Consider the following 18,987-nt stretch of genomic DNA (forward strand, 5'->3'; position numbering starts at 1 on the left):
ACTACACAAAGTTCAGACAAACTGCCATTTGGCCAAACAAACTTTTTTCTGTCTAACAAAACAAAATTTTAACCATTCTAGAGCAACTCCCCTAAACCCATATCTAGAAAGCTTATCGAGCAATTTCCATGGTTGACACAGTCAAAGTCTTTAGAGAAGTCGCAGAATACCGCTGCAGCAAAGTGACCTTCTTCAAGCTCAAATATAATCTCTCCAGGAATGAAAACATTACTCGACATTCATTTAATATGTTATTTTTTTTATTAGGAAAGCTACCATTCGTACTATAACCAGTTTCTCAATAACTTTAAAGGCTTTTTAGGCTTTATTTTTATCTTTTTCATGAATGAATTTCATCATGAAAACAATTATTGAAAATACTTAAAACACTAAAGACCATAAACATAATATATTGATTTAAAATTTTCTTAAAGTAAAAAAAAGAAAAAGAGAAAATGGCTCTCATAGACATGAAGAGACAGTATTTTTAAGAGTTCGGATTGATTTTTGTAGATAAAATAGATAATTTTCTGTGAGGTTTATAATTAGATTTTTTTAAAGATTTTCTAATAAGATTTTGAGATTCCCATATTAGGTTGTTATAAATCAAAGTCTTAATTAATATACGCACACTGATTAATTTTGCCTAAAGGAGCCATCGTCTCACAAACTAAACACATTTACATATATCTATCTATTTGTGATTATGATATCCAAGAAAATTTTTTAACAACTACCAAATTGCAATACGGCAAACACGAACCTGTGCAAAAACTCTCCCACACGACTCGGATGATCGGCCGATTACTAATGAGAAGCGACGGACGAAATTATTTTCGCGCATACTGGAGAGAATCGCCATCTATTTTTCACGCATATTTGCGGTCACGCTTTAGCCCATAAGGTTGCGTATCTTCCCAAATATTCAATCAACGGTTTTATTATAAACCAAGAAAAAAGTGATCTAGAACCGAAACAATGCATGACATATTTAGGTTTTACCTTTAATAGCAAAAATGTGACAATGTCAGTACCACCAGATAAATCGGGGAAAATTGTCGAGAAATTAAATGGTTTCCAAAATAAATCCAAAATTAAAATAAGACAATTTGTGAGGGTCATAGGGACCTTAGTGTCTATATGCCCGGCAATTCCTTATAGTTGGGCTCACATCAAGAGTTATGAAAGAGAAAAATTTAAGGCATTAAAAATATGCCGTGAGGATTATGAAGCTAAAATAGAAATAGCTTCCCATCTTAAAAAGGATTTTTCTTGGTGGCTTAAAAATATTAAAAAAGGGGAAATGTCTTTAAAAGTAAAAGATTATAATTTCTGTATTCATACAGATGCCAGTAAATCAGGAGGGGGTGCGGTGTATAAGGACAAAATAGCAAAAGGGTTCTGGTCTGGCTCAGAAGCTAAATTTCACATAAATTATCTGGAACTTTTAGCTGCTTTTAATGGTTTAAAATCTTTTTTTGCAAGCACAAACAAAATCTTAATATTTTAATGAGAATAGAAAACGTAACCGCGGTATCATATATAAATCGCATGGGCGGCATAAAATTTCCTGCTCTTAATTCGATATCTCAGCAAATTTGGGAATGGTGTGAGCTAAGGAATATTTTTATTTTCGCTTCTTACATAAACACCAAATTCAATGTTACAGCAGATTTAGCGTCACGACAAAAAAACATGGACACCGAATATGCCTTAAGTAATTCCGCATTTTTAAAAATAAAAACTGTTTTAGGAAATCCACAAATTGACCTTTTTCCCTCATATCAAAACAAGAAATAAAAAAAACTTTGTTTCTTGGCACCCCGATCCTGAGAGTTTGGCAATTGACGCATTTACACTGGACTGGTCAAAAACATTTTTCTATGCCTTTCCCCCTTTCTCTCTAAAAAAAGCTATAAATGTTTTAATAGCATCATTAGCAGATAACACCTTGAAACAATATAATGTGACCTATAAAAAATGGTGGGACTATTGCCAGGGTTCGGATATCTTCACTGCAGATCCAAATAAAATCATTAATTTTTTAAATAACGAATTGGAAAAGGGAGGCACTTATAATACACTAAACCAACACAGATCCGCAATAAATACTCTGCTGGAAACCATAGATCACAAATCAGTAACTAGGTTCATGAAAGGCGTTTTTCGTCGAAAACCAGTTTTTCCAAGGTACAACGAAACATGGGATACATATCCTGTTTTGGAGTATTTAAATTCATTAATGCCCCTAGATTTCTTGTCGTTAGAACTTTTAACCTATAAACTAATAGTTTTATTGGCATTGACCTCAAGCCAAAGAGCTCAAACTTTATCAAAAATAAAATTATCTAACTTTTATTATTTTGATGATAGAGTAGAAGTCATTATAACAGATTTAATAAAAACATCCTCTTCAAAAAAGTGTCAACCAATAATTATACTCCCCCATTTTTAATAACAAACCAGGCTTATGCAAAGCAACGACATGAAAGCATTATATAATCATCACAGAATCTATCAGAAATAGATCTCTATCTATCTATCATGATTTATTACTGTTAACAATTAAAAAACCTTATCATCCGGTTACAAGCCAAACCATTTCCAAGTGGATTAAAAAAGGTCTTACACTTGCTGGTGTTGACACAATTTATTTCATAAGTCTTGAAACTCATCAGTCGAATCAGACGAACAGCTGGGTGGAGTGAAAAATCCAACACTTTTAATAAATTCTACAATAGACCTATTCTACCAAAATCAGAATTTGCAAAAGCTTTACTAGTTAAGGTACCAAATAAATAAAATTGGGATTATTTGTAATTATGTAGAATGTAAGGTTTATTATTTTTATCTTATTTAGTTTTATATTAAAAAGTTAAAGTACGTAGTTAACATATATGTTTTAGTTACGTTCTATAAGTAATATCTGACAATTGTCGATAAAATTAACTGTCAGGTAATTTTTGCATACGTATTGAAGTGAATTAAAAAAAAAACTTCTTTTACTTTTTTCTATACATTCAAAACATGTCATTTTAAACTCAGATCGAGGTACCATCTCTAAACATCTACAGGGTGATCTTGAGGACGGGGCCATCGAAGTATAATTAGAGGTTAAACGACTTACCTGTAAGGAAGTTCAATCCTCAATTATACGAGATGGCCCCGTCCGAAAAGATCACCACCCGCCTGCCGCTAAATCCCAAAATTCCTCGATCTGACAACAATCGAAACATAATGAGGGTTCAGTCGGGCGACACCCAAAGAGTCATTAATACATCAGCAGTTTTTAATCTTTCTATAAACATTACGCCGGCCAAGCTGAGAGAAGCATATACTACAGGGTGATCTTTTCGGACGGGGCCATCTCGTATAATTGAGGATTGAACTTCCTTACAGGTAAGTCGTTTAACCTCTAATTAAACCCTCAAACTCGAGCCGAACATGTTAATGAGTCTCAAATCTAAACAAGGAATCCCCCCATAGAGAGATGCTTTGGAAGTTTAAAAAGAAGATTCCCTATACTTTCTTTAGGAATAAGACTACAACGGGAAAAAGTGGAGGCTATTGTTATGGCTGCAGTGGTTCTTCATATTTATCTATGGAAGATGCGAATCCTCCAAGCATCAATGAAGAACTTGCAGCTGCAATAGAGTTAACCAATAATGTGAAATAACAATAATCACGTTATACATCATACTATACATTAATAAATACATTAGGCACTATTTTATTGAAACATCAAACAAATCTAAGGTAAGTACCTGCGGCAAAGGCAAGCGTCGTTATACAGGATGTCTACTGCTCATTATGGGCCTATGCCTATTCTCGGAGCCTGTCAGAGATTACAAAACAGTTAAATGCAAAAGTTTTTTGGGGTCATATTTCTAAAATGTTATATTTTACATACCGGGTGGTGCGTCGCCGAGCGGAACATAGGAAAACCTATGTAAATTTTAAGGAGGTCAATTATTGGCTTCAGAACATTTGTATTTAAACTTTAAGGGGTTAACTAGTGCATTTAAATAATATAACATTTGACAACTAATACAACATATTATAACAATGCAACTAATACAAAATATATTTTTAGGAAAATATTTTTGTGGCATACTCTTTTCTTTTTTATGTGGCTATTGCAAACTTTAAATACAAGTTTAACTAAACTTGTACTGGAACAACACACGAACCTCTGAACTACGTTAAACGAAAAACTGCAGTTTAGTAGAACTTAAGTGAAACCACTGCTTGTACAACCGGGCCTAAATCAGTAAATACCGAGGATATAGATTGAAACTTCAACAGAATACAACTAAAAAAAATCTCTTACATACCTAAAATAAGTCATAAGTCCGATAAGGGCGGTATTCCACTTATTAACGATCTTCGTGAACGTGGTGGAGCCGGACGCCATCAAGATCTGCCTCACCCTGTTATGGAATCGGCTCATCGACTCGTCGTCGACCCTCAAGAAACACTGGGCGGTTCTCTCTTTGCTGCCCTCGTGCTGTAAATTCCACACGCCGTCCCTATGGGTGAACTCCTCGTGTTGGGTACGGCATTTCGGTAAAATGCGGCACTCGAATCCGCTCATGTTGAACAACAGGTTCGGGTTGTCTTTCGAGTAGACGCTGACGAAACTGTTCTCCCATTGGATGGTGGTTACTGAGCGGGGCAGGCGGTTTTTGATGTCCCAGAATACGGCTCGGCCCCTTTAAGGCGAAAAGAAGCGTTATAAGGTGTGAAAACGTTGTGTGAATTGGTTGTCGTTTTATGGATTAGGTCTTGAGGAAAAGTAGTTTTTTTTATTGAATATAGATAGACGAGGTCCTGAAGATGGATTTGAGGATAAAAGCGTGATTATATTACGATATTACGAATTTGTGAGTATCCAAAAGTTTCTTTTATTAAAACACTTTGTATTAGCAAAGAAAACCAAGGACAGGGACGATTAGAGGAAACACTAATTGACATTTTTTCAAATTTTAATAATATAACGTGTCTAGGTGATTTTAACATTGATATATCTAAATTAAATTACAGTCATGCAACTAAGCTTATTTCTTTGTGTGAAACTTTCGATTTTAAGCAGCTTATAACCGAGCAACTACTCGTTTGACCAACAACACTAGTTCAATTATAGATCTTATTTTTACAAATCATGGTGGCATTTTGAAATCTGGCATAATAAGCTCTACATTTTCTGACCATTTTGGCGTTTTTTGTGAATTTAATGTCACGGAGTCTATTGTACAACCGCACATTGTATCTTATAGATCCTTAAAAGATATAAACCTAAACAACTTTCAAGAGGATTTGGAGGCTGTTCCATTTCATTTAATATATGAATTCGAATCCATAGATGATAAGATACATTTTTTAAACAATAACTTACTCAAATTGTTCGACAAGCATGCTCCTATTAGAACTATAGTTGTTCGAAAAAAAAAGATTCTCCGTGGCTGACATATAATATTAAACTATTGCAAAAATTAAGAAATAAGGCATTAAAGGATTTTGAAACAACTAAACTGCCAGCTAAATGGAATTATTACAAACAGCTTAGAAACTATACAACAACAGCGATTAGAGCGGAAAAAAGGACTTTTTAAAGTGATAAATTTGAGAATTGTACATACAAGGACAAGTGGCGTGAACTAAGAAAAATATTGCCATCAAAGCAGAAGCAAATTGCTAAATCTTTTGTAAATACCAACAATTTTAATTCATATTTTATAGATAGTACAAGAATGACAAATATTGATAACTGTGATGAGTTAATTAATTTTTATGATCAGAATGCATTACCAACCTTAAATAAGTTTTCTTTTCATCCCACTGATTATAATACTATTTCTGCAATTATATTACGTATTAAGTCTAAAGCATTCGGGGTGGATAATCTTAATATTACGTTAATTCAACTATGCTGTCCTTTTATTATACCCTTTATTTTACATATTGTTAACGAGTGTATTAATAAAAAGTACTTTCCCAAATGCTGGAAAGAAGCCTTTGTGTTGCCATTGCCGAAAGTGCATAATCCAAGGGATTTTAGTCAATTTAGGTCTATCAGTATTTTACCAACGTTTTCAAAAATTCTCGAACGCATTCTAGACTCTCAAATTCGTAGTTTTCTTAATAATAATGATATTTTACCATCTAAGCAATCTGGATTTAGAACAAATTATAGTTGTACTTCGGCTATGGCGGACGTTATTGATGACGTAATTCGGGCTAGGGATGATGGTAAGATTTCTGCTCTGGTGTTGTTGGATTATACTAAAGCTTTTGATTTCGTTAGCCACTCAATTTTAAAGTCTTTGTTTCATTATATTGGTTTTTCTGATGCTGCTATTAATTTAATTGTCTCTTATTTAAATAATCGGATTGAACGTGTTAAAATAGATAACGAAATATCTGATCCTTTGGAAGTTGAAAGTGGTGTGCCTCAGGGTAGTATTTTAGGACCCTTGTTTTTTATCATTTACACGTCTAGATTTTATCTTCAATTAAAGCATTGTGCCCATCATTTTTACGCAGACGACACGCAGTTACATTATTCATTTTTACCAAAAGATTTTAAAATGGCTGAGTTTAAAATTAATCAGGATTTACAAGCTATTTGTGATGTTTCTTCAAAGCATTTATTAAAATAAAATCCTTCGAAGCCATTTATAATATTCATAGGTAATCGAACTAATGTAAATAATATTTTGAACGGTATAAACATTAAATTGGGGGACGAAAGAATTCCAGTTGTTGACAAATGTAAGAGTTTGGGCCTTATAGTAGATAATAATATTCGTTTTAAACATCACGTGTCTAATATTCTTAAAAAGGCATATCTTGCTTTAAAATTAATTTATTTGCATAGACACTATTTAAGTAAAGATATTAAGAAGCTTTTATGTGATTCGTTGGTCCTTTCACAATGTAATTACTGTGATGTAGTGTACGGCTGGTGTCTTCATTATGAGGATAGGGGTAGGCTGCAAAAGCTCCAAAACTCTTGCATTCGACTAATATTTGGCATTCGCAGGAGAAACCGCATTTCCCATAAACTTCACGAACTTGGATGGCTTAATATGCAAAATCGAAGAATTGCTCATTCTTTAACATTTTTTTATAAAATTTTAATATATCGTAGTCCGCCCTATCAAAAAATAACTTTCAGAAATGATGTACACCATTTAAATTTAAGAAGAAATACTATTCTCATTCCCAGACATAAAACACAGTTATTTGAACGATCATTTTCTTACAATTTTGCTTATGAAATAAATTCTTTAAATTTGGATCCGGACCGATTATCAATTTCTTGTAATACTTTTCGTAATAGGATGATTGTACATCTAATGAATCAGCAGGGTATATAATTTAAGTTCTTCTTTTTTAACTTTTTAAATGGTTGTTTTCTTGAGTAATTTATTACAATTTTTGGTATTGGGATCATTTCATTTATTTATTTATTGTCTGTAATAATTTTTCTATTTTTTGTTATTTGACAAAAAATTTAATCTGTTTTTTGGCTATTTGCAATGTGTATTGTTTTGCTTGATGTTAAACTGTCAAATTTAGAATTTAGAACTTTTATATGTAGGTTTATTAGGTATATAATTAAAGAAAAAGCTGTATTTAATCAGTTGTTAGTTAAGCGTTACTGTTAATGAGCGTTACTGACATTACCATTTTTTTTAATGAAGTGTGGGGCCACAATGTTAAAGACCAGAATCTGCCATGGCAGAATTCTGAATTTGTAGGCCTTTTATTTGCGTAAATTTATTACTAGATTTTGTAAACTTGTATTTTTTTTTGTTTCTTCTATGCAAATAAAAAATATTTATTATTATTATCATTATTATTTTTGCGCTCATGATAAAAGGGGAAAAGGGAACTGCATTATAGAATTAAATTATAAAAATAATAATAAAAGAATTTGGAAAGAGTACTAAACGGCACTACCTGGCATATTTTCCTAGTAAATATTTACTTAGGAGAATTTTTTTATAAATGAATACGAATATTATTAAAAGGGTTGATTATTTATTGAAAGAAAGAGCATCTCTTATCCAATAAATTCAAATCAGAACGTTTCTTGTATCTTAAAAACTCTATGAATTATAGGCATTTTTGTCAACCAAAGTCCACGTTTTTGAATATAAGTCAGAGACCCCTCAAAATATTTTTACACACAAATATAAAGGCATTCCTGCGGATAAATTTGAGGGTAAAAACGTGATTATGGGGGTAAGACTTTGGGTAGTTAGGGATTTTTTAGGTTTAGGATATTTTGGTTGGGATAATTTTCGTTCCTAATTTTCCTACTAAATATTTGCTTAATTTGAGAACATTTTCATGAATTAGTAAGAATATTCTTGAAAGAGTTTTGTCTAAAGAAAGATTATTTCTAACCGAATAAAACGATAAAAGAAGGTTCCTTGTATCGTAAAAACTCTTGTTAAGGCAATTTCGTCCAAGGCCCAAGAGCCACCAAATTTGAGGCTTAAATGGAAACATCATTCGCGGATGTTTTTGAATATAACTTAAACCACTCAAAATAACGTAATAATTTTTTCACAATAATATAAAAGAATTCCTGATGATGGATGTGGGTTAAAAAGGTGGTAATGAATATGGGATATACAGGGTATCCAAGATAAGCATGGGGATCTCGGAAAAGGTAGGAGGTACGAGATCGGTTAAATTAGAGAAAAGTTGCGCATGTCGATCCCTAATTAAATACAGTTTCAGCCATTTTAAAATTCCGAATACTTCCGGAAAAAAAAATTTGGCAAAAGGGTTTTTATTTTTTACCAACTTTAGTTTAACAGATACCAAAAAACCGAAAGCACTTTTTCATTGCCACTTTTTGTGCTTAACAATTTGATATATAAATAGTTTAAATCCTCTGAATTTCATCATCAACTTTTATTATTTATATGGACCGAAAAAAACTACACTTTCTGTATGAAAGCCTATTAAATTTCAATAGCTTCGGTCACTAATACTTGAAGTTCCTCTTCACTCTCAAAACCAACACTAATTATTCCAAGTGGAAGGCTGTCTAGTCGCTCTTCTAAATAATTTTATCTAATCTAAATCTAAATGTTGTAAGTCAAAAAAATGTAAATACTATTTTATACCAAACACTAGAAAAGTTTATTTACTTTACAATAAAAATGCTCCTTTTATTCTACTTGATTCTAAGCAAAAAAAAAATATATGTTTCAAATTTTAGTCACAGCCCAAAATAACACTTCAAGTGCGAATTACTCAAATTCACTATTTTTGACATACAACTTTTTTCCCATGCACCCGCGAAATAAAGGAGCAAATAATATTTTTGAAAACATCGCTCGTTGCTATATTTATGCACAATACTGTAAATCACTAAATAACAAAAACAAATTAACTGAGAAAACACTTTTTATCTCATTGCAATGAGTAGAAATTGTTTTTCCAGTACCTACTCGCACAGGGCATACTGGCCAATTCTGTATTAATATAAATAAGTCATATTAATAAGAGGTAACTTATATGTATGGTTCTTATTAGCCTTAAATTATTGTTATAGTAAAAGCTGAGAGCAAATGTCAAAATGCTTTAGTAAGTTAGTTAATCCTTGCTCTTTTTTAATATGAGTAAGCGCTAAATGCTTTTTAAATGCTCCTTCATGGTTTACTAGGACACAAAATACAAATTTTCATAAAAAGTGACTTTTTGACCATAAAACTTTTTTAAATATTATATGCCATACCTCGTTGTAATTGTCATTAAATAGGTTTTCATACAGAGGGTGTAGTTTTTTTTCGGTCCAGATAAAAAATTAAAGTTGATGATAATAACTCAGAGACAAAACGTCGGATTTAAACTATTTATAGATCAAATTGTAAAACACAAAGTGTGGCAATAAAAAAGTGCTTTCGGTTTTTTGGTATCTTTTTAAATAGAGCTGGTAAAAAATTAAAAACTATTTTGCCAAATTTCGTTTTTTTTCCGGATATTTCCGGAAGTATTCGGAATTTTAAATTAGAATTGCGCAAGTTTTCTCTAATTTAACCGACCTCGTATCTCCTACCGTTTCCGAGATCCTCATGCAGTTCATCCTTATCTTGGACAAACGTTTTTTAGTAATTCTTCATTATTCTGTATGCAAATCAAATATACATGAATAGTTCGTTAGCATTTCAAGGCAAAAAAAAAATATGCAATCTTAAATATAATTATACCCGAGACATGCACGATCACAAAAAAAATATTTTACAGGGCCGAACTTACAAATTGACATCGTGCTTCATCAATCTCATTCTGGCGTCTCTCGGCCAACACTTTTTGTTATTATAACCGACGATATTTTCGTTGTTCGGGTCCGGATGTTCCGTCAAGTATCTTTGGATGAGGTCTTTTGCTTCTTCCGCCGAAAATCTGTTAAACAACCCAATTAATCTATTTAAATTTAAAAAAATGCAAGACTAGACATACCTGAAGAACATGTGGATTCTATCCACGTAACGACAATACAGCCGAATCGGATGGCAACTTTCGGTCTGAACGTCTTGAAACGTGAGAAAATCGTTGGGCATCTGCGGGGGGCCGGCCATTTCGCTTGCGCGCTGCAAACCTAGTATCAACAAGTCCAATACGAGACCGTAATACTGGGTGATGAATGAGGCGAATTGTAAACCTAAAAAAAAAACAGCCATTTCTCTATTAATCCAGGATTAAATTCACCTATGAGGACCGACCTCTAATGATCCCATAACTGTTCGTATGATTCATATCTTTGTAATTGATCACCACGTTGTTCTTGGCCGTCATATAATCGGCGATATTGTGGTCCACGATTAACCTTAACAATCTGTTAAGCAGCGTCAAATCGATCTTTTCGTATAGTTTTTCAAATTTCGATTCTAGTAAGACGTTGCACTCGCCTTCGTTTACGTCCCAGACGTCTTGTAGGTTGTTAATGCCTGAAAAAGAGCACAGACTTAATTCAATTGAGAAATTAATACTAAATGTGTCTTACAATAAGTCAAATGTAACCTATATTTTATAGTTCGCATTATTTTTTAGTTTTATACAGTACCGTGCAAAAGTATAAGGACACTATCGAAAATATTTTTTTTGGTATGTGATCATTTTTTATTGCACTCAATTATTTTACGATCGTTTATGTATTTATTGAATACTTTACAAACACCATATTATAACAGTAACTACATGCAAAGTTACTATTTAACAAAAACTACCACTAGTTTGTCAGTCCTATGGTTGGAACCTTTGGTATGATCCTTAAATTACGAGAAAGTTTTACCACTAATCAACTCTTTATTTTTACTCTCGACACGTGTTTCGCTAACGATGTTAGCATCTTCGGTAGAAGATTAAAACTCAAAGAGTGTTTATTTCTGGAATGTCCTTTGCACCTATATTTTCTACTGTGTCGATCCTAATATCTTCGTTTTAGTTCTCTTCTCTGTACAGCTCTCTGATAAAACCCTTCCATGATCTTGATGATCTCATCCTTATTTAACGTTAGTTGTCTTTGATGGTCGGTAGGTTTGGATATATATTTCTTGCCCTTAGTGAGGACTCTTTTTAGTACCCTTGCATTTTTGTAAATATTACGTCTATTTCGGTGCTAGTTACGCCGCACAGTGGAACGGCTTAATATAAAATCAGAGACATACAGAATAAAATTATGTTTATTTTTTTACCATTTAACTTGCATTGAAATTCATAGCAATCACCTATTATTATTATCGTATTGAAACTTTGGGGTATTCGTATCGTAATACAGCAAGTTTTTTCTTTAAGGGTAAGCTATTACGAATTTCGATATTTTTTAAGTGTGCTCTCTGTATGTAAAATTTCTAAAAAAATACACAGGTCAAAGTCTTGGAAGCTAGAACATTTAAGATTCGCCAGGATTCGCTCTACCATTAATATCAATATAATTGATGTAGTACAGTAATTACGAAAATGTTACATTTATCTGCTACAAACGTGCCATGGAATAAACAAAATCTCAGTATATATGCTCAAAGCGTTATTTTTTGACAGTTGATTAGCACAAAGGTATTCGCGTTGCTAACTAGAGTTTTAATGCTTTCAAAATTTAATGTTATTTATAATATTACTGAGTAGAGTCGAATTAAGTGTTTTTCGTTGCTCAGCCATTGTTAATAATTATATTTATATTATATTAAGTGCTATTTTTATTTAGGATACTTAATATGGATTTCATTAAAACAAATCGTGACTTATATCTGATACTGAAAGATGCCAAAATAAGTTTTAAAAATGATGGAAGAGCCGTTAACAAAGTAAAAGAGCTAGCTAATACTGATAATTTAAAATTTGGAGTAGAAAAAAAATTAAAAAATTTTGTGCAAAATTATATTCGAAGTGGACCAAATGCTGTGAGTCGAGTCACGCTTTATTAATCAAAATAAGGAATGGTTAGACCAGCCTTTTGAGCTTTCGTTAAATCAGAATATAGGTATTGTATTATGCTTGAATATGTAATTATTATGAATTTGTATTCAAGTTATTTTATTATTAGGTGGTAATTCCGTTAACGCAAGAAAAAAATTTAATTCTCCAAGTGAGCGTCAAATACAAAACATGTTCGAAAATTTCCAAAATAGCATATAAGCTGTTGCGAAAAAACCATTTCGTCATACATTTTTTAAAAAAGCATCCAGAAAAAAGCTAAAAGCATCAGAAGCATAGTAAAGATAAATAAAAACTTGTTTTTAGTGAAATCATCACTGTAAGTACAAATATCACATAAAATAATATCACGGCCCGATATCTCCATATAGGCGTTCCACTGTGCGCCGTCTGGATTATCCTATCTCCTCCTATGAACCAACTCTAAGTTTTTATCGTCTCCCGAAGATGCTATCCAATAATAAGAAAGCACGATTTAATTACTATTAGGATGCTTTAACTCTAAACTATTATACATACGGGTACATCTAATAATTAGAAAATTTGATAAGTAATTGGAAAAATACCTACTATATTACTAAATACTACAAAAGTTTGTCTATTTCGAATGATGTAGGGATTGATGTTAAAATTGAGTTTTTCTAAAACAGATAAAGAATGAATGATATTGTTTAGAGTCTTGTATATAAATATTAAATCAAAATTCCTTCTCCGGACCTCCAACGATTGCATATTATAAAATTTTAAATTATCATCATAACTAATGAAATGCCGTCTTCTGTTAAATCTATAATTAACAAATTTACGAATGCACACTTTCTAGCCGGTTAATATATTTGGCGTACATTGGATTCCAAACTGTTGTGGCATATTCCACTGCAGGTTTTACTATACTATTAAATAAAATTGTTAAGGAATTTACGTTGCCAAATCCTTTTGTTGTTCGAAAAACGAATCCAAGATTCTTAAAAGCCTTTTGTACAATATTTTCAAGATGTTTTTCGAACAAAAGCTTAGGATCCAATGTCACCCCAAGATCTTTAATATAATCCAAATATTTAAGCTTAACATTGTTTAGGCAAAGATCATACTTAGCTTGCAGAAAAGCAGGCTTCTTAGAAAACAAAATACAATTACATTAGTCCATCAGCAGCCGAATTAATAGTTTTTGAGATTTTAAGATCATCTGCATATAAAGCGTAGGTAATATGTGAAAAACATTGCCCTATATCATATAGAAAAATGCAACATATTGAAATCTTTCACTTAAGTAACTTTTTAAATCATTTTTGCGCTGTAATTTCAAACATACAGGGTGCCCCACTTAAGATGCATACAAGCCAATATAAGTTGTTTGTTGAGCGATCTTTTTCTTTTTTGGTTATACGGCGCACATTTTGCCCAGGATAAGAAATGCGATACCTCATAGATGTACGTTTTAATAGAGGGTTCGATTCAAGAGTAAACTACCTTTAGGACACTATTTATTCTCCACCTGTGGTTTGTATCGATCTTAAGTGGGACAGCATAAATAAATAAATAATGACTTTTATTAAAACAAAAATCTACATAATGAATAAATGCTCATACAATACCTCATTTTTGTGTTAATGCAGTTTAAGTCTGGCGCAAGTCTAGCTTAAAGCTACTCAACTGAACCAGACATAAACACTATAATAATATTTTAGATACATCTTTTAGCTAAACTAAAATAAGAAATATATTAATTTTAGCTAAATTACTACACTATTAGTTCATTGATTATTTTATTACACAAAAAATATATTAAAAACATTAATTATTAGATAAGGAAAAAATATGCAAATAATCCAATAATCTTAAGGTTAAAGAAATCTTAATATTATTAAATTTGGTTGCTTTGATTAAATAAGTAAGTCTTGTACTTCCTCTTAAAATTTTTAGGGCTTAGAGTAAGATAATATTCCGGTATTGAATTGTATTGCTTTATAGCGTTATATGAACAGGATCGCCGGAAAATTGCAGTGGTATGCAGCGGCATAGTTACCTTTTTTACATTTCTAATATTAACATTGTGAATGGTATTTCGAAATACTAAGCGCTCTTTTATTGAATTGGGAGAAAACGGATTATTTAGCATCTTTAATAAGAAACAAGAAAAGTGCAAAATTCTACGATCATTCATCTTTAACCACCCAAGGTCCTGATATAAGGGGTGAAATATGATCAAACTTGTGAAAACCACAAATAAACCTCAAGCAAGCATTCTGCACCTTCCGTATGCGATTCGTGCTCTCCAAACCCAAAGAAAAACCATAAACGTAGCCACAGTATGTAAAATTAGATAGAACACAAGAGTTTCACATAAGCTTTGTTTAAGGGATTTACTTAATATGTGCCTATTATTGTATAAAATTTTCAAAGAAAAAATGTTTTTTTTTTCAAATTTTCTTAAATCTGCTCAAAATTATAGTTTTCAAATAAGGGTACCAATGGGTTTTGCAGATTAAGAAAATTTATGCTAAAATCTCCCAAATAAAAAATTTCATCGCCGGTGGGATAAAGGTGTGAAAAAATATTATCAAAATCGGAAATTAAAAAAGATTCAAATTAAATTTTGGCGGTTTATAGAAAACACAAAAGCATAGTTTTTATTTTAAATATTAAATATTCAAGCTGCATTAAATTCAAAATCGAAAGCTACCATTTTCAGAGTAAAATTAGTTTTCACAACACCAACTCGATCTCTCCTAATTAACCGGTAATTAGGTGTATTAAAATGCTCGGAATTATTATCTTGATTAAGCCAAGTTTCAGATAAAAGCAAAATATCAAAATTATTCAGTTCAGCCACTAATTTAAATTGGTAAAAAGAGAGCGCACATTTAAATGACCATGTAAAGTGAAATAGCGTTCTGTCTTAGTGTACCAACCATAGTGTAGAATAAATCAAATCGAAAGTAGTATTACGTAATAAAGAGTAAATTTAAACAGCAAAGAAGCAAATATAAATATATATATAGCCAACAAAATATACCCTTAAAAATGCCAATAAATGACGTTAAACCCATCTTAATTATACATAAATAATAAAACAGCAATAGAAAATTAAAGTATGTACATGTCTTATCGCTCTTCATTGTACTTCGAGACTCATCAGAAATTAAAAAATAATCCAAACTTTGTATAAGAAAGCCAAAAAAAATTACTACAAAATTAAAAACTTCTGAACACCAAGTATCAGTTAATAAAGTCCAAAATGTCGCCATGGCGAAGAAAAATAAATAATTGAGTTTATATAGGTACTAATTTTTAAAAAAATGTTTAAACTACTCACAGATATTGATAGATAATGTCATTCTAACAAATAACAATGGAATAATTAAACCGCCGTGTTTATTTTGTCTGTATTCGATTCCTGCGAAATGCGATGCACAGCATTGTTATTAACATATACATGTCCACTTACCACCCACGCATTTTTAAACGAAAACTCCCGCACTGCACGACTAAATAACAACAGATGCATCATTTTTGTCAGATCCTCCTTAATCAAAATCCCGGAATTTTTTTAATTTTTTTTGTTTTTCATCACCGATATTCTTACTGCGTCCGTCCGTCGTAAACCGCACTAAAACTGCAGGAGGTCTGTTGCTCGTGGTTTTATCAGGCACGCGGTGAAATTTTTTAATATCAATGTCTTGAATATATACCTTCATTTTCTTAGTAAATAAACTAATAACTTTGGCTCTAAAATTTTCGCCAGTTTTGACCGCTATTCCTTGAATGCGCACATTCATATTACGCACTGCTTATTCTTGCCCCTCAATGAATCCGCGCAGGGTAAGATTTTCTTCTTTAAACTCTTTAGAAAAGCTTTCCAGGGCTTCTATCTTCTCTCCCTGGGCACGTAGCCGTTCCTCAAACTTCTTCTCGACCCCAACGGCTACCTTGTCTATAATTTCTTCTAGAAATTTCTCATTAAAGGTACCTACTATGGTAGACTTAATTTCTCTCAAATCCGTGCTTGACAAGCCCATGTTATGGCGCCAATTCGGCAAAACAAATAATCATCAATTACTGGAAAACTCGACCAAAACTTCACAAGCAATCTAACTCACACTTAAAGCTTATTGGAACTTTCACACATTGAACATTGAACTCCTTAAACAACAAATTTTTGTATATTTCGTAGAAACTTTGGAGAGCTAGTTCGACACTACTTTACTCTTGACACGCCATCTACCATAACAACATGCAAAGTTACTATTTAACAAAAACTACAACTAGGTAACAAAAAAAAGAAGAAACCTAACACCGTTGATTGAATATTTGGGAAGATACGCAACCTTATGGGCTAAAGCGTGACCGCAAATATGCGTGAAAAATAGATGGCGATTCTCTCCAGTATGCGCGAAAATAATTTCGTCCGTCGCTTCTCATTAGTAATCGGCCGATCATCCCTGAGTCATGTGGGAGAGTTTTTGCACAGGTTCGTGTTTGCCGTATTGAAATTTCGTAGTTAAATTAAAATTTTCTTGGATATCATAATCACAAATAGATAGATATATGTAAATGTGTTTAGTTTGTAAGACAATGGCTCCTTTAGGCAAAATTAATCAGTGTGCTTATCGTGGGTGCAATAATGTAAGAAAATGTAAAAACAATGTTCTCAGTTTTTTAAGATAGAAATATTTTTAATTAATAAAAGCTTTGTTAGATCAAATAATGTATCTTCTCTAATAAACCCATCAGAGAATTTTTCAAATTTATGTTAAAACACAATAAAATCCTTTAATGAACTTTATCATACTCTAAAAGTAAATAATAATATATGCAAGTCAATTATTATAAAATATAACTAGATAAAATAAATATAAATAAACCAAACCTATGTCCACAGCATATTGATAAATTTTTGCATTTATTAATTAAGACTTTGATTTATAACAACCTAAAATGGGAATCTCAAAATCTTATTAGAAAATCTTTAAAAAAAATCTCTTTCCTTTTAAAATCTATTTTTTCTACAAAAATCAATCCGAACTCTTAGAGATATTGTCTCTTCATGTCTATGAGAGCCATTTTCTCTTTTTCTTTTTTTTACTTTAAGAAAATTTTAAATCAATATATTATGTTTATGGTCTTTAGTGTTTTAAGTATTTTCAATAATTGTTTTCATGATGAAATTCATTCATGAAAAAGATAAAAATAAAGCCTAAAAAGCCTTTAAAGTTATTGAAAAACTGGTTATAATAGTACGAATGGTAGCTTTCCTAATTAAAAAAAATAACATATTAAATGAATGTCGAGTAATGTTTTCATTCCTGGAGAGATTATATTTGAGCTTGAAGAAGGTCACTTTGCTGCAGCGGTATTCTGCGACTTCTCTAAAGACTTTGACTGTGTCAACCATGGAATACTGCTAGGTAAGCTTTCTAGATATGAGTTTAGGGGAGTTGCTCTAGAATGGTTAAAATTTTGTTTTGTTAGACAGAAAAAAGTTTGTTTGGCCAAATGGCAGTTTGTCTGAACTTTGTGTAGTAAGCAGGGTTCGTTTCTCGGTCCTATTTTATTTCTATTGTATATAAATGACCTGGCGTCTCTCCAGATAAGAGGATTCTTCACTATTTTTGCAGATGACACCACTATCTTATGGGCAGACAATAATAAAAGCACATTAACAAGAACAATTTCTAAAGATTTATTAATGATTAAACAGTGGTTTGATGCTAATTTGTTGTCTTTAAACATAGATAAGACTAAATTGTTAAGTTTTTATGTTCAGAGCTGTTCATGATTCACAACAAAGAATTGGAAGTGAATAATTTTAACAGATTCTTGGAATTATTATCGATCATAAACCTAAGTTTTATGGAGATATGTCAGAAGGCAAAAACTGGCTAGACGATGTTATGCTGTTAGAGTGGTTTTAAATGAACTGAGATTGATATCTGCAAAAACGGTCTATTTTTTTGTTGTTGAAAGTTGGAACTTACTTTCATACAAAAATACCTACAGTATGGAATCAGTATGGAAACGAGCCATTAAATATAAGTGTCATAAATCTCCACAGGACATGCAGACCCCTATTTAAAGATACTTTCCTTGTGTTGCTTGTTTATTGTTGAGTCTGCTTGCCTAATATATAAAAAATATAAATTGTATCTTCAAAATAATGGCTCCTTAAAACATTATAATATCAGAAAAGAATACAATAATGCAATGCCCATCCCGAAAAGTGAACTAGGAATTCTCTTATTTACTTGAGCATACAAATTTTTAATCATTTTCCAAATGTCATAAAAGTCCCTAGAAGTTCTCCTCGCTTTAAAAAGTCCTTAACGAAACTTCTTAAAAGCAAGTATTTTTATAGCATTAGAATTTTTTAAAGATAATTAGGACTAGGCCAATAGTATATAATTAGTTTTTAGTAATGATGTAAAGGTTAGAATTTGTGATGTTACTCTAAAAAATTTTTAAGTCGTCTAGCTTTGAAATTGAAAATACATTTTGTGTTTATACTAGTATGTTGAACACACTATTGTG

At 31.7% G+C, this 18,987-nt stretch overlaps 1 protein-coding gene across 1 annotated transcript in view; it reads right to left on the reverse strand.

The window, feature by feature from the left end:
* Nucleotides 1-18,987, reverse strand: part of LOC126745673 (pre-mRNA-processing-splicing factor 8) — a 95,485-nt gene that overhangs the window by 35,026 nt on the left and 41,472 nt on the right. The window contains exons 13-16 of the mRNA XM_050453635.1: nt 10,749-10,973; nt 10,486-10,687; nt 10,282-10,428; nt 4,335-4,712 (exon numbers count right to left, since the gene is read on the reverse strand). Coding sequence (XP_050309592.1) covers nt 4,335-4,712; nt 10,282-10,428; nt 10,486-10,687; nt 10,749-10,973 — 952 coding nt within the window. The remainder of the gene's footprint in view (nt 1-4,334; nt 4,713-10,281; nt 10,429-10,485; nt 10,688-10,748; nt 10,974-18,987) is intronic.

This window comes from Anthonomus grandis, chromosome 1 (assembly GCF_022605725.1).
Source record: "Anthonomus grandis grandis chromosome 1, icAntGran1.3, whole genome shotgun sequence".
NCBI classification, from domain to species: domain Eukaryota; kingdom Metazoa; phylum Arthropoda; class Insecta; order Coleoptera; family Curculionidae; genus Anthonomus; species Anthonomus grandis.